Source organism: Pinus tabuliformis, chromosome J (genome assembly GCF_031772625.1).
Source record: "Pinus tabuliformis cultivar Carrire ecotype Pingquan chromosome J, CPIR1, whole genome shotgun sequence".
In the NCBI taxonomy this organism is placed as follows: Eukaryota; Viridiplantae; Streptophyta; class Pinopsida; order Pinales; family Pinaceae; genus Pinus; species Pinus tabuliformis.
In genome coordinates, this window is record NC_142295.1 from 740,386,618 (window position 1) to 740,400,144 (window position 13,527).

The 13,527-nt window shown below is 34.7% G+C and overlaps 1 protein-coding gene and 1 pseudogene across 1 annotated transcript; both read left to right on the forward strand.

The window, feature by feature from the left end:
* The first annotated feature begins 10,923 nt into the window (after positions 1 to 10,923).
* LOC149228841 (putative pentatricopeptide repeat-containing protein At3g13770, mitochondrial) lies at positions 10,924 to 12,094 on the forward strand. Its single transcript, XM_089380879.1, has 3 exons — positions 10,924 to 11,321; positions 11,513 to 11,810; positions 11,903 to 12,094. The coding sequence occupies exons 1-3, from the start codon at positions 10,924 to 10,926 to the stop codon at positions 12,092 to 12,094; spliced, it is 888 nt and encodes a 295-aa protein (XP_089237005.1).
* Positions 12,095 to 12,206: 112 nt separating this feature from the next.
* On the forward strand, positions 12,207 to 12,878 carry LOC149228842 (pentatricopeptide repeat-containing protein At2g22070 pseudogene; annotated as a pseudogene).
* Positions 12,879 to 13,527: the final 649 nt, after the last annotated feature.

Genomic DNA, 13,527 nt, shown 5'->3' on the forward strand with positions numbered 1-13,527 from the left:
CATCTGGTTTGATTGAGCTCCATGCTTCTTCTGGAGTGATATTCTTTAAAGCCTTAGTAGGAGTGCGATCTATTATGTAATTTGCATAGTTAATTGCTTCTGCCCAAAAACTAAGACCAAGTCCTTCAGATTGTAGCATACAATTAGCCATTTCCTTTAAGGTGTGATTCTTCCTTTCAGCTACACCATTTTGTTGTGGAGTATATGGAACAGTATGTTGCATTTGTATTCCATTCTCAGTGCAAAAGTTGATGAATGTGTTTTTAACATATTCTCCGCCATTATCAGATCTTAGCTTAAGAATTTGATGTCTAGATTGTTTTTCAACAAAGGCTTTGAAGGCCAAAAATGTGTTAAATACTTCACTCTTGAGTTTTAAGAAGTATACCCAAGTGCGTCTGGAGAAATCATCAATGAAAGTTAAGAAATACTTGTAGCCAGAGAATGAAACAACAGGAAGTGGACCACATAAATCACTATGCACAAGTTGTAAAGGGGCTGAGGCATGCCAAGAGGCACGTTTTTCAAAACTGTCCCGATGATGTTTTCCGAGTACACATCCGGAACAAACACCATCTCTGCAAGATACCATAGGAAGACCTTTCACCATATTTTCTTTACATAGATGTTGAAGGCAGCGATAGTTTAAGTGACCAAATCGCTCATGCCAAAGTTTGCTCACTTCATCGTTATGAGCAACAAATACTGAGGGAAGATTGGATGACCCAAAGTTGTGAAACTTATACAACCTTGTAGAATCATCAGCAATGCCAGTAGCCAAAATCTGTTTAGGATCTCTTAAGTCCTTGATTACAACATCATGAGGTGAAAATTCAACGATTTTACCCTCACCTGAATGAGTTATCTGATATACAGATAGAAGGTTGCAGGATAAGGTTGGAACACATAATACATCATTAAACTGACGATTGTCTAGATGAACAGTTCCAGTCCCTACAACATTAAGAGATTTATCATCACCAACATATATATTTTTGGTGTTACAATCATTTAAAGAAGAAAACATGGCTTTGTTTTTGGCCATGTGATAAGAAGCTCCAGAATCAATGAGCCACTCATGAGAATGAGAAGAAGAAGATACATTTAATGCATAGCCAGACCGAGATGCTTGACAACCACATGCAGAAAGTGCCATTCCTGAAGATGAAGTTGAAGTTGAAGATTGCCCCAAATGGATGTTATGCTTCTTCATTTCTGCTTCCAAGGCTTCCATCTTCTTAAAGCATTTTGATTCTAAGTGGCCATCTCGATTACAAAAATTGCAATGTCTATCAGTCTTCTTCCCTTTGTTTTTATTTGTCTTATCATTTTGTTGAAATGATTTTTCATTTTGGGGCTGAAATTTCTTAGGACCCTTGTTTGGTTTAGGACCATTCTTTTTAGGATATGACTTCTTAGGATTCTTTGAATTTGGTTGCTGTTGGGCGGCTAACGCTTTCTTGGAAGAGTTCCCAAGATTAAGAAGACCAAGGTGTAAGAGTTTTTCTTGTTCTCTTATTAAAGAATCACAAAAAGAGTCAAAGGAAGGGGACTTGTAGTCTGTTCCTCGAGAAATGAAGGCTTCTCTTGTAGAATGGAAGGTGGAAACAAACACAGAGTAGGCTGGTCCCAACTTAGTAAGAATGGAATAGATAAGGTTACTATCTTCTTTCTTAACTTTAACACCTTCCAAGAGATATCTAAGGGTCTTGAACTTGGACAAGAAATCTTCATTGCAAGAAAAATTATTAGGGTCCAATGTAAGCAACTCATTTTCAAGTTGATGGGCTCTAAGTTCATTTTTAATCCCAAAAACTTTATTGATTTGTTTCATTGCTTCATTAGGAGTATCAAGTTCTGCAATATGGAATCTAAGATCTGGAGAAATAGACATCCCTATCAATCCACGTGCTTGATCTTTCCTATTTTCCCATTTAGCAGCCTTATCTTCATCCTTCGGTTTCTTTTCTTGGCCTGAGGCTATTCTGTAGAGACCTTTACTTCTAAGTAAATCCTCAATGTAGGACAACCATTGGAAGTAGTTGGTGCTGTCAAGGGTAACTTGGTATTGAATTTCCATTTCAATGAAAACTGAAGCTAAAGATACTGAAACTAAGTGTTCCAATGGATAGATCTCGAAAAATTAGGCTGGTTTAAAAAAAATGGCTCTGAAAACGGCTTCCGGATGAAGAAGTTATGGCTTTTTGAAAAAAAGTTGTTGAAGTTGCCGACGAAGTGCGGGAATGTGCGGAAATGAAAAAGTCCGCCCAGACTTGAACCCAAGACCTCCACTCTCTTAAAATAGCTTTGAACCAATTGAGCTATACAAAAAATTTGAGAGAGAGAGAGAGAGAGAGAGGGGGGGGGGGGGGGGGGGGGGCTTTGGGTTGTGTGCTTGCTTTGAGAAAGCTCTTTTTCCCTACAAAACAAAAAACACAAAACCCAACACGGACATGCAAAGAAAACGAACCTTACGGCTCGAAGTTAGCTTTAGCCGAAAAACTAAATATTTTCAAAAATGAACCTTGCGGCTCAAAGTTAGCTTTAGCCGGAAACTAAATATTTTCCTCAATATTTCTGATTTTCCGATATCACCCTAAGGCGCATGGAAAAGAGCATACGCATGAGAAAAATCCTTCCTTTCTGTTTCTGATTTGCCCAGATCGCACAGAGTCGCAGGGCAAAGAGCATACGCAGAAATGAAAGGTATAGATCTCGTAATAAAAAACCTAAATAAACCGAAACCGAAATAAACAGAGAGAAAATAACAGTAAACTGCAAATAAACACTGTATACCTCCAGATCTTAAAAATGACGCAGCTAGGGCTATCGGAAACCTTTTCGCGTGAAACGAAAGGGGTTCTTCACTGGAACAGATGCTCCCAACACAACAGAGCAGTCCTCTCAGCCCGAAAGCAGTCAGAAATAGCAGATCTAAGAAACAACAGTCGGATGCAGTTCTACCGGCTTCAGATTTGGATCACCAACAGATGCGGCCCTCAAATAGCTCTAATACCATGTAGGAATTTACAGGGTAAGTTCCTCAAACAGAACACCAAAGGACATTGCTCACAACTAGATCGCAGATGAATACACCAGTATTTTCGATGTGGTTAAAACCCTCAAAGAGGGAAACAGTCCACGGCCTGAGCCAACATGGCCACTTCAGGCAATTTATTAATAAAAGAATGAAAATTTACATATGCTTCTCTCATGCACGGATTACCCTACAAATGACCCTCCATGTGCTTTAAATAGAAATCATGGACCAATCGGGTGTCAAGCCACGGATCAAGTGTCGGTAATACCGAGGAGAGAATGAACCGTCAGATCACTACATATCGTGACCGTTGGATTGTAAGTTAAAAAATGTACAACGGTAAAGAAACACACTTTACCTAACTCTATGCTAGACCAAGTTGTACTTAACTATTTCCCATGTGTCGGAATATCCTAACAGGTAATAGAAGGGAAAATAAGTCTGGTAAAGTGATGAAAATGGGTGTTTAGAATGGTGAAAAATAGGACAATTTAGTGACCCAACACCTGGACTTATTTTATTTATCCTAATCCACCGTCTCAGTTTTGGATTGATTTGATCTATCCCTCTTCAAGATTTTTTCCTTAAGAAGTGGGGTTTCCATAGCAATATCCTGTTGATTTCCAGTTATTTCTATAGATTTTCCTGGGAATGTTTCTTCATCAAACCATGAATCCATATTTTTCAGTTTTTCAAGCTCTGATTTTCTATGATGTTGATAAGGTAATCATCCTCGAATTATTTTATCAAAGATGATATGATGAGTTTCATAATGGCAAGTCTTCCCTTTAATGAAATACAATTTTTCCAACATATCTTCTACCACCTAGAAAGTTTTAATGGTGTTTAAAATAAAGGGCCCTAACATATTTATTAGTTTGAAAGAAATCTATTTATGTATGGGAAAACAATGAACTTTATCAAGATTAATACCTTGTCTAATGTATTATAATGCAAAAATTCTCACACAAAAAAGTATAAGAAACTAATAAGGGGGAATCTCTATTTCATAGAACCTGAATTCAATGTGGTATTTAAAAATAAATCGATCCATAATTTTTGAATCAAGGTTGAGTTGTAGGAGAATTTTAATTTTTGTTATAATTCTTATTGGAGCATAATCATTCAAGATGGTGTAAGAAGTAGACATGAAGGTGGTGAGGTATTGGGAAAAACCCTGGTTTGTAGCTTTCTTTCTTACAATACTAGTCCAATATACAACATAATAAGGTTGAGGTAGTGCATTATGTATATTAAGGTTCAGATCAGAATTTTTTTTCACATGTTAATATATAAGTAAATACACAAGGTAGGAAGGAAATCTAAAGTATCTAGTATTTTGGAAATTTGGCAATTGGAAATTAATTGATTGTGTAAGGTAGGAAGTTATATAAAATTTAGCCTCAGATTGAACCATATAATAGAAAAGACCGAGGATATTTTATCCTATTATTCTTGTATCATACTCCCATAAGGTACAAGAGATAGTCAATAAGAATTCCTAAGAAATGTTAGAGAAAATAGACAAGGAATAGGTGGCACTAGTAAAAAATAATAAATTAGTGACCAGGTGACTAAAAATGTTAGTCACCATGGATTTTCCAAGTGAAATACTATAAGAAATGATCAATATTAAGTGCCCCAACTAAAAATGACTAACATAAATGACCAATTTAGTCACAGGTTAAAATATATGACTAGTTAATAAGTAATACAACCAAAAATGACTAATGTGAATGACTAATTTAGTCTAGGAAAAAACATATGACTATCTAACAAGTACTACAATAATATGAATTGGTCATTTTAAATCATCTACAAAAGGCTGCATTTCAATGAAAGTAAAGCCACTAGGAACCATGATGAGAAAAAGATCCAATCCCATAGGAAGATCTCACCATCCTCAACATATATCTCAATGTAACATCAATAAAAGACATAAGGTCACTACCAGGTGTTTTCCTATGGAATTAATGCTCCATAGGGTGAGATGTGCTTCAGTAGATTCTCTTTGTTGCTTGAGGATAAGGATTTATATGTGTGTATCATAGTTTCATCTGTAACAGTTTGGAGACTTTCGGCAATTGGGAAGAAAATTATATTACGAATTAACTCTCAGATAATTAGAAAACAATATGACCCTCTTTTGAAATAACAAAAATACTAGAGGGGACATATCCAAAACTGCACTAGGTGAAGAATTCCAAAAAATCATAAGTTTTAGGTGAAATGGAAAAGAATAACCCTAACTCAACCATATGAAATAAATGATTTGATTGGGTAGCACATTATATAACTTGTTTTCTAACTAAAAGAAAGTCAAAATGACAATGTGTATCATGAACATCGACATTCCTATCTAGCAAGGGTATATTATCATAATTTATAACTTCTTGGGGTGGGAGTTTCTTAGGTTTAGTCATTTTAAAAAAAGATGGATAAAAAAATGACAATAAAAAAGGAACAAGGCTTAGTGAAATTTGGTGATCATGTTCATTCTAGTTTCGCATTCTGATAAAATGATACAATTTTCCATTTTCATCTTGAAATACTGTGTATTTCATACCTTGGCATGGGATTTTCAATTTACACTTTTGCAAATTACATCATGCTAACAAGGTGCTGACATGGACTAGCCACATCAATATCCAACTATCAGTGACATGGACTTTGACTATCACATTGGAAATTGTGTTTGCACTTTCAACCTCGCTCGCTTGTCATTGGCCTTATGTCCGACTGTATACACATTATAGTAAAATTCACTTAGTGGTTTGAGATCCCTCCCCCCCACTCTTCTGGTTTTGAAAACCAAGAGGGGGGTCCCTCAATAAATGTGAGTTGTCAATCTCTGGAGGCAGTTTGGGCACATATCCAAACAAGAGACCTTCCCTCCCATTAAAATACAATGGGGCTTGGGGCCTATGTTACCATCATATATCTATTCAAGGTCTGTCATTAGATCTTTCCTTGAAAATTTGCACCACTTAACTTGGAATATTTCCTCTGCCTGAACCCACTTTGCTATAGTCTGATGGATGATAGTTTCAAACAACTTTCAATATAAATTATCCAGGAAACATATAGGTTTGTCTTTCCATTGTTTCTTTCTTTTTCCTTTTTTTTGAACTTTTTTTCTTTTATATATTTTAGTTTAAGTTTTTTTTCCTTTTCTTCTTTTAATATATGCATGTTATTTATGTACAATGAAAGAAAATTATGTTTTTCCCACAACAGTGACCACAACTGTTATATGCAATTATGTAATATATCTAATTGATTATTACTTTATAAGTAATAACTAATGAAACAAGATTCATTCCAAAACAAGAAGTTTTTATCTATGAGATTGTTGTACTGAATCAATTTTCTAATTTAGTGTAAATATGAATATATTCAGAAGTTGTTAATTGTTTGTTTATGGTAAATTTGTTCATTATGTAGTGTTCAAAAACATTTGAAAAATAAATTTGATCATAAATTTAATTGTTAGTAGTGTCTTAATGCAACCCAAATACATTGACTCTTTTCATACTATGTTTCTCCTCTCAATGGCCTCTTTTCCATTTAGGGAAGATGTCAGGGTTTCTATACGTGTGTCTACTAATAGCGACTCATGAGCTTATTGTGAATTTTGAATGCATATTAAGTCTTGAATAATCTCAAATGCAGTAAACGAGGTTGGGTGACTGATGATTGTGTTTACCTCAATTTTAATTTCATAATAATTGACTTCATATATGTACGCACATAGATCCATATTAAACCCAGATCTATCATGCCCCAAAAGGGATCAAGTCGCTTAAGGTGAAAACCTCTTTTAGAGTGCCAAATTTGAAAAAAAATGAGTACAACTCAAGAGATTTGATCCCTCTTAGCGCTTGACAAATCTGAGGTTAAGATTGATTTGCATTGGTTTTGTGTGTGTATGTTTGTGTGTACACGGAAGGAATTTCATATCTACTTCATTTTGAGCAATGAACCAATAAAATATTATAATAATATCATTCTTCATGAAATCGTAATTTTTCATTGCTTAAATTTAATTCATGAATGCATAAATTGATTCAACGCCTTAAAATCCCCTTAGACACTTTGATTGATTAAATTTTCATTTTTAAATCTATAGACAAATTTAACACCTTGAAAATCCCCTTGAATTTTTTGATTGCGTGGAATATACATCTTAATCTTGCAATTCAGCCAAATGTTTAGTAGATTTTTCGACAAAATTGTCAACATGTGTGCTTGAAAATGGTCAGAACTTAGAATAATTAGATTACATGAAATACTTTAATCACAATAAACTTTTATTTTCAATTACTTTATATAAATCTAGATAGTTGATATTGAAATATTTTACTGGGCAAAGCATTGTAATATTTTATTCCCAATTATTTTGTATAATATACACATAATTGACATCGAAATATTTTATTTTAGTCAACCTAATATTTTCTTTCTCTTATATATGAGCTTGATATCAAAATATCATGAATATATAAATATTTTATTTGAGATCTATATTGAAACCTTTTCAAAAGTAAAAGAAATATACATCCTAAGGTGAATTGAGAGAGAGGGAGATAACCTCTCTATATAAAGTTGAATTGATTAATCGGGACATTGTAATATTTTATTTACCACTAAATTATTATATATATATATATATATATATATATATATATTCTCTAGGTTAATTACAAAAGAAATTACACATCTCCTTTGTATTGGTTTATAATATCAACAACTAATCAAATATGGATATTTTGTTTTTTAGTATAGGGGTAGATGTGTAGGTGTAAATGTTAAAAATTTATAGGTAACTCAATTAAAAAATAATAAAAGATTAAAATTAATATATAGATGACTATGCTCAAGATGTTGTAGTGTAAACATTTAACATTTATATGTCACTCAATTAAAAAATAATAAAAGATTAAAAATAATATATATTTTTATTTTTTAGTATAGGGGTAGATGGGTAGGTCTAAATTTTTAACATTTATATGTAGCTCAAAAAAAAATATTAAAAGTAATATATCACTGACTATGTTGGAGACGATGCAGTGTAAACATTGAAATATTGGCTCAATCAATAATAAGAAGTTAAAAGTAATAAAAATAATAAAATCCAATTTGTTATATTGTAATTTTGTTTGGCAGCCTAGCACCTCCAACTCAAGTTATAAATTATGTTTTAGGAAAAATATTTTACTCCTACAAAAGTGATGAAGAAAACGTAAATAATGGTGTGAAGTAACTCATGTAAGCATATTTTTTATATCTTATTCCTACCCATTTTTTATGCAAAGACTTTCTTAAATTATGGTGGAAAATAATTGAGAGTAGACATGTTATTTACTTGAGTATAAGTTGTATATTTTTTACATCTTATTCCTATCCATGTTTTATGCAAATACTTGCTTAAATTATGATGGGAAGTAATTAATAGTAGATATGATATTTAATTGAGTGAAGTTATTTTCAAGTATTTTATCTTCGAAAAATTTACATCTTCCTTTAGGAAAAATGAATGGAAATATAATTCATTTACTAAGAAGCAAGGAAGGTCTCAAACTAAATCTAAATGTTCTTTCCTGAAAATAAATAGAAATATAATATAGTTCATTTGTTAGGGAGAAAGGAAGGTATCAATCTAATTAATAAATCAATTTTATGAGTTATTTGTGGTTGATGTGTAAATTTTGGTCTTACTGAGTGGCTTTTTGGTCTCTGATGACACAATTTCGGTTTGGGTGAATTCATAAAATTGTGTTGCGTGTAGAGGAGAGAACCTATGTTTGAATGGAGTGTGGTGTATGGATCTGCAAATATTATATGGGTATATGTACAACAATAATTGGTTTGTCGTGGAGCGTAATTAATAGTTTAAAAATTTAGGAAGCTATGTGCGTGGATCAGAAGCCATCATGGTGCTTTCAGTCCTCTAATTTTATATCAATGCCACGCTTAGTGTGATATAGATGATGCATTCAAAGTAATTTAGACCCCAACTAATTTAGATGCCACGAAGATGCTTGCAGTGACTAATTGATTTCTCTTTAGATATGTCATGTTGAGTTGAGTGTGGAACTGTAGTAAAAGAGCGTGAAGAGGCCTGCAGTGTGGGCCACTTTTACCGCGCTTTATTTTAATGCAAGGATTTATGTGGGATTTCTTATATTTGGGTTTTTGCAGAAATGGATTATACTAGCATTTGCACCTGATGTTGCAAAGGAAACGCCGTAAGGCATAAAGTGTGGAAAAATAGGAACATGTGAATGGGCATTGTTGAAAGCAAGAGTGGATGATAAAGAGTTGCAATTGAGATTGTTAGTTATGTGTACGCTGAATATAAATATTTTATAAATAATAGTGTGTAGAAAAATAGTGACATGTGAATGGACATTGTTGAACGCAAAGGTGGATGATATTGAGTTACACTTGAAACTATTAGTTATGTGTGTTTTGAATATGGATAAGTAATAGTAGTGTGTGGAAGAATAGAAACATGTGAATGGACATTCTTGAAAGCAAGGGTGGATGATAATGAGTTATAGTTAATGTTATATAGAGGTTATCCATTATTCATGTAACAGTTGTTGTTTATGTGAACATATTTTTGTACATTATTTTAAGTTTCTTTTTGTATTTGGAGATTTTGTTTTTCCATATGTTACATATTTAAGAACGAATTGTCACTTTTAAAGAGGGCACACAAGGTTGCTAGCTGTCACAAACCATCATGAAAGTAAAAATTAAATGTCCTTTTCCTACTACATGGTTTTGTCAACTAGGTGTTTCGAAAAATACAAGTGAAAGCCATCAAACTCCTTGCTGAAATCAAACTCTCTGGTGAAATTTTCGTAAATATATGGATGCACAAATTCCTTAACTTGCCAGAACTCTATTAAATGACATTTTTCACTACTAACTTCATATGAGATGTTATGAACTTTCTTTTGGATAAAACCTCAAATGTGAAATTTTCGTAAATATAGGGATGCACAAATTCCTTAACTTGCCAGAACTCTATTAAAATGACATTTTTCACTACTAACTTCATATGAGATGTCATGAACTTTCTTTTGGATAAAACCTCGAATGTGTTTTTAATATCCCAATTCAACTCTCGGTGACATTTTCGTAGATATAGGGATGCACAAATTCCTTAACTTGCCAGAACTCTATTAAAATGACATTTTTCACTACTAAGTTCATATGAGATGTCAATTAAACTGTTTTATTATTATTATTTTAGTTTAATGTTTCATTATGCATACTAAATCTTTTTTCATATAAAACTAAATTTGAATGTTTACTCATTTACAAATACTACAACACATACTCCTTTTTTGGATTGATGTTTATGAGTAGTAGGTCAAAACTTGCCAAATGCTTAAATTTCTTTTCCAAAATTTTAGAGATGCCCATTTGAAAACCCTGGATATATTAGTGTCTGATATGAACAAGTTTCGAGCTTACTAGTTGTTGGGGTACAGAGTTTTCTGTAAATTGCTACCAAGCAAGGAAGAAGTCAAAAGTGGATTGGTATTAAAACCATGGCCGCAGCTCAAGGACCTATGTTCTTGTCCCCAAATAAGGATGCATGCCAAGTTTTTGACACAATCCCTGAATGAGATGTTTGTTCATGGACTACGGTTCTTACAGGCTATGCAAAATGTGGGTATGTGGAAAATGCACGATGTCTGTTTGACAAAATGCATGAACGTAGCATAGTTTCCTGGAATGCAATGATTGCGGCATATGCCCGATGTGGTGATCAGGTTGAAGCCATGGATTTATATGGCTAGCTGCAATGGATGGGCACAAAACCTAATGAGTTCACCTTAGCCAGTGTTGTAAGTGCATGTGCAAGCATGGTGGATTTGGGATATGGGAGGAAAATTCATGGACAGGTTGTTAAGCTCGGATTTGAGTCAAATGTATTTGTTGGGACTGGTCTTGTTGATATGTATGCCAAATGTTGGAGAGTAGATGGTGCACGCCAAATGTTTTATTTAATGCCGGTTCGAAACAATGTTTCTTGGACTACCATGGTTGCAGGATATGCCCAAAATGGGCAAGCGGACGAGGCCACAAGGTTTTTTAATGAAATTCACCAGACCGGTATGAAGCCAAATGAGTTGACATTTGTCAGTGTCGTCAATGCGTGTGCTATTCTCATTGATTTGAGGTTTGGCAGACAGGTCCATGCATACATTATCAAAAGTGGATTCCAGTCCCTAGTTTCCGTGTGCAATGCTATTGTTACAATGTATGCCAAAACTCAAACCATAGAAGATGCACTATGTGTGTTTGATAAAATGCAGGAGACTTAATCTCATGGAATGCAATTATTGCAGGATATGCACATAATGACCATTATCAAGAGGCCTTAAAGGTTAGTTTCCAAATGAAATAGATAGGTGTGAAACTGAATCAATTCACTTATGCAAGCATTCCCAGTGTAAGTTGCAGCTTACCTACTTTTGAAGAAGGTAAACAACTTCACGGCCACATTATCCAGACTGGTTTTGACTCAAATATGTTTGTTGGAAGTGCTCTTGTAGACATGTATGCTAAATCTGGCAGCCTACAATATGCCCGTCAAGTGTTAGACAAAATTCCTGAACAAGATGTGATCTCTTGCAATGCAATGATTGCAGGGTATGTGCAGCATGGGTATAGTGAAGAGGCTCTAAAACTCTTTTGTCAAATGCAACACACTGGTTTGAAGCCAAATGAGGCAACTTTTGCTAGCATTGTTAGTGCGTGTACCAACCTAGCAGTGCTTGAGCATGGAAGACACATCCATGCCCACATTCTTTGTATGGGGTTTGAGTCACCCATGTCTAGATGTCTATGGTCAACGCCCTAGTTACTATGTATGCCAAATGTGGAGGCATAAAAGATGCACGGAAAGTTTTCGAGAAGATGATTGAGTGTGATGTTGTCTCATGGAATGAAATGATTGTTGGTCATGCTCAGCATGGGGATGGGGTGGAAACCTTGAAACTTTTTGAGCAAAATGCTACTGACAGGCATTAGTCCAGATGCCATAACCTTCCTTGGTTTCTCTACTTGCAGCCATATAGGTCTAGTAGATTGAGGACATTATTACTTTCATTCCATGAGGCATGAACATAACATCACACCAAGAATGGATCATCATGCTTGCATGATTGACCTTCTTAGTCGTGCTGGTCGTCTAGACGAGGCAGAAGATTTCATCAATAAGATGCCATTTGAACCTTATGTCAGTATCTGGGTGGTACTACTCAGTGCTTGCAGAGTTCACGGCAATATGGAAATAGGAAAGCGTGTCGCACAATTTCTTTTCGATTTGGAGCCGAAAAATACTTCGGAATATGTGCTGCTTTCAAATATCTATTCTGCAGCTGGCAGGTGGGATGATGCAGCCAAGGTTAGAAAAATGATGAAAGACAGAGACGCTAAAAAGAAGCCAGGGTTCAGCGGGATTGAGGTCAAGAATAGAGTACATGCATTCATGTCAGCAGATAGATCACACCCACAAATAGAGGAAGTTCATGCAATGTTGAATACATTGGCCGGGCCAATGGACGAGGCGGGTTATGTACCGAACAAAAACTTTGTCCTCCATCACAGTGAGAAGCTAGCCATTGCATTTGGGCTTATGAGCACACCTCCGGGGGCCCCTATTCGAATAATAAAGAACCTTCGTGTATGTGGTGACTGTCATAATGCTGTCAAGTTTATTTCTAAGATTGTTGGACGTGAAATTGTAGCAAGGGACGCTATACGTTTTCACCATTTTAGGAATGGAACGTGCTCTTGTCAGGATTATTGGTAATACAAGATGAAGTTTGAGCACTATTTGGGAGTGGGTTGAATGCTTCTCTATACTATCCTCTATTGGTCTAGAAGTTGCTTCTTGTGACACGTGGAAATAAGGAGAAACATGCTGAGAATATGTCAATTGTCTCGTAGATTCTTCATGTGGAGCAAGCTCACCTCTGGTAAGTTTCATACAAGATTCTGCATTGCTTTGATAGCATGAATGGATGCGTTAAAAATTTAGTATGTTAAGCTTGATTATTGACAAGACGGTTCTGATCTTGTTGCATGACACATAAGACACTTTCTTTTATAGTACTCATTTCTAACATTTTTGGCTGTCTTTATAGCTGCACCAGTTTGGCAAATTGTCAAAATTTCCCTTTGGATAAATGTTAGGAACATCACTTTCTAAAGAGAACAAAAGCATGGGTGAGAAGCAACATTACAAAACATATGTTTTTTCACAATTCTGCTTTTTATATGTTGAAGTGTTAATTCAGTCATTTATCATTATTGAGTTGCTAAGGAGGGATGCAATCGATATTTCTTGATCAGGAAACCAAGTTGAACTTTTAAATGGAAGGGAACAAATGGCATGTTGATTAATGTCAAACATTGATAAATCCCAACTTTGGAACGGCGCGACATTGTTTATGTAAGCC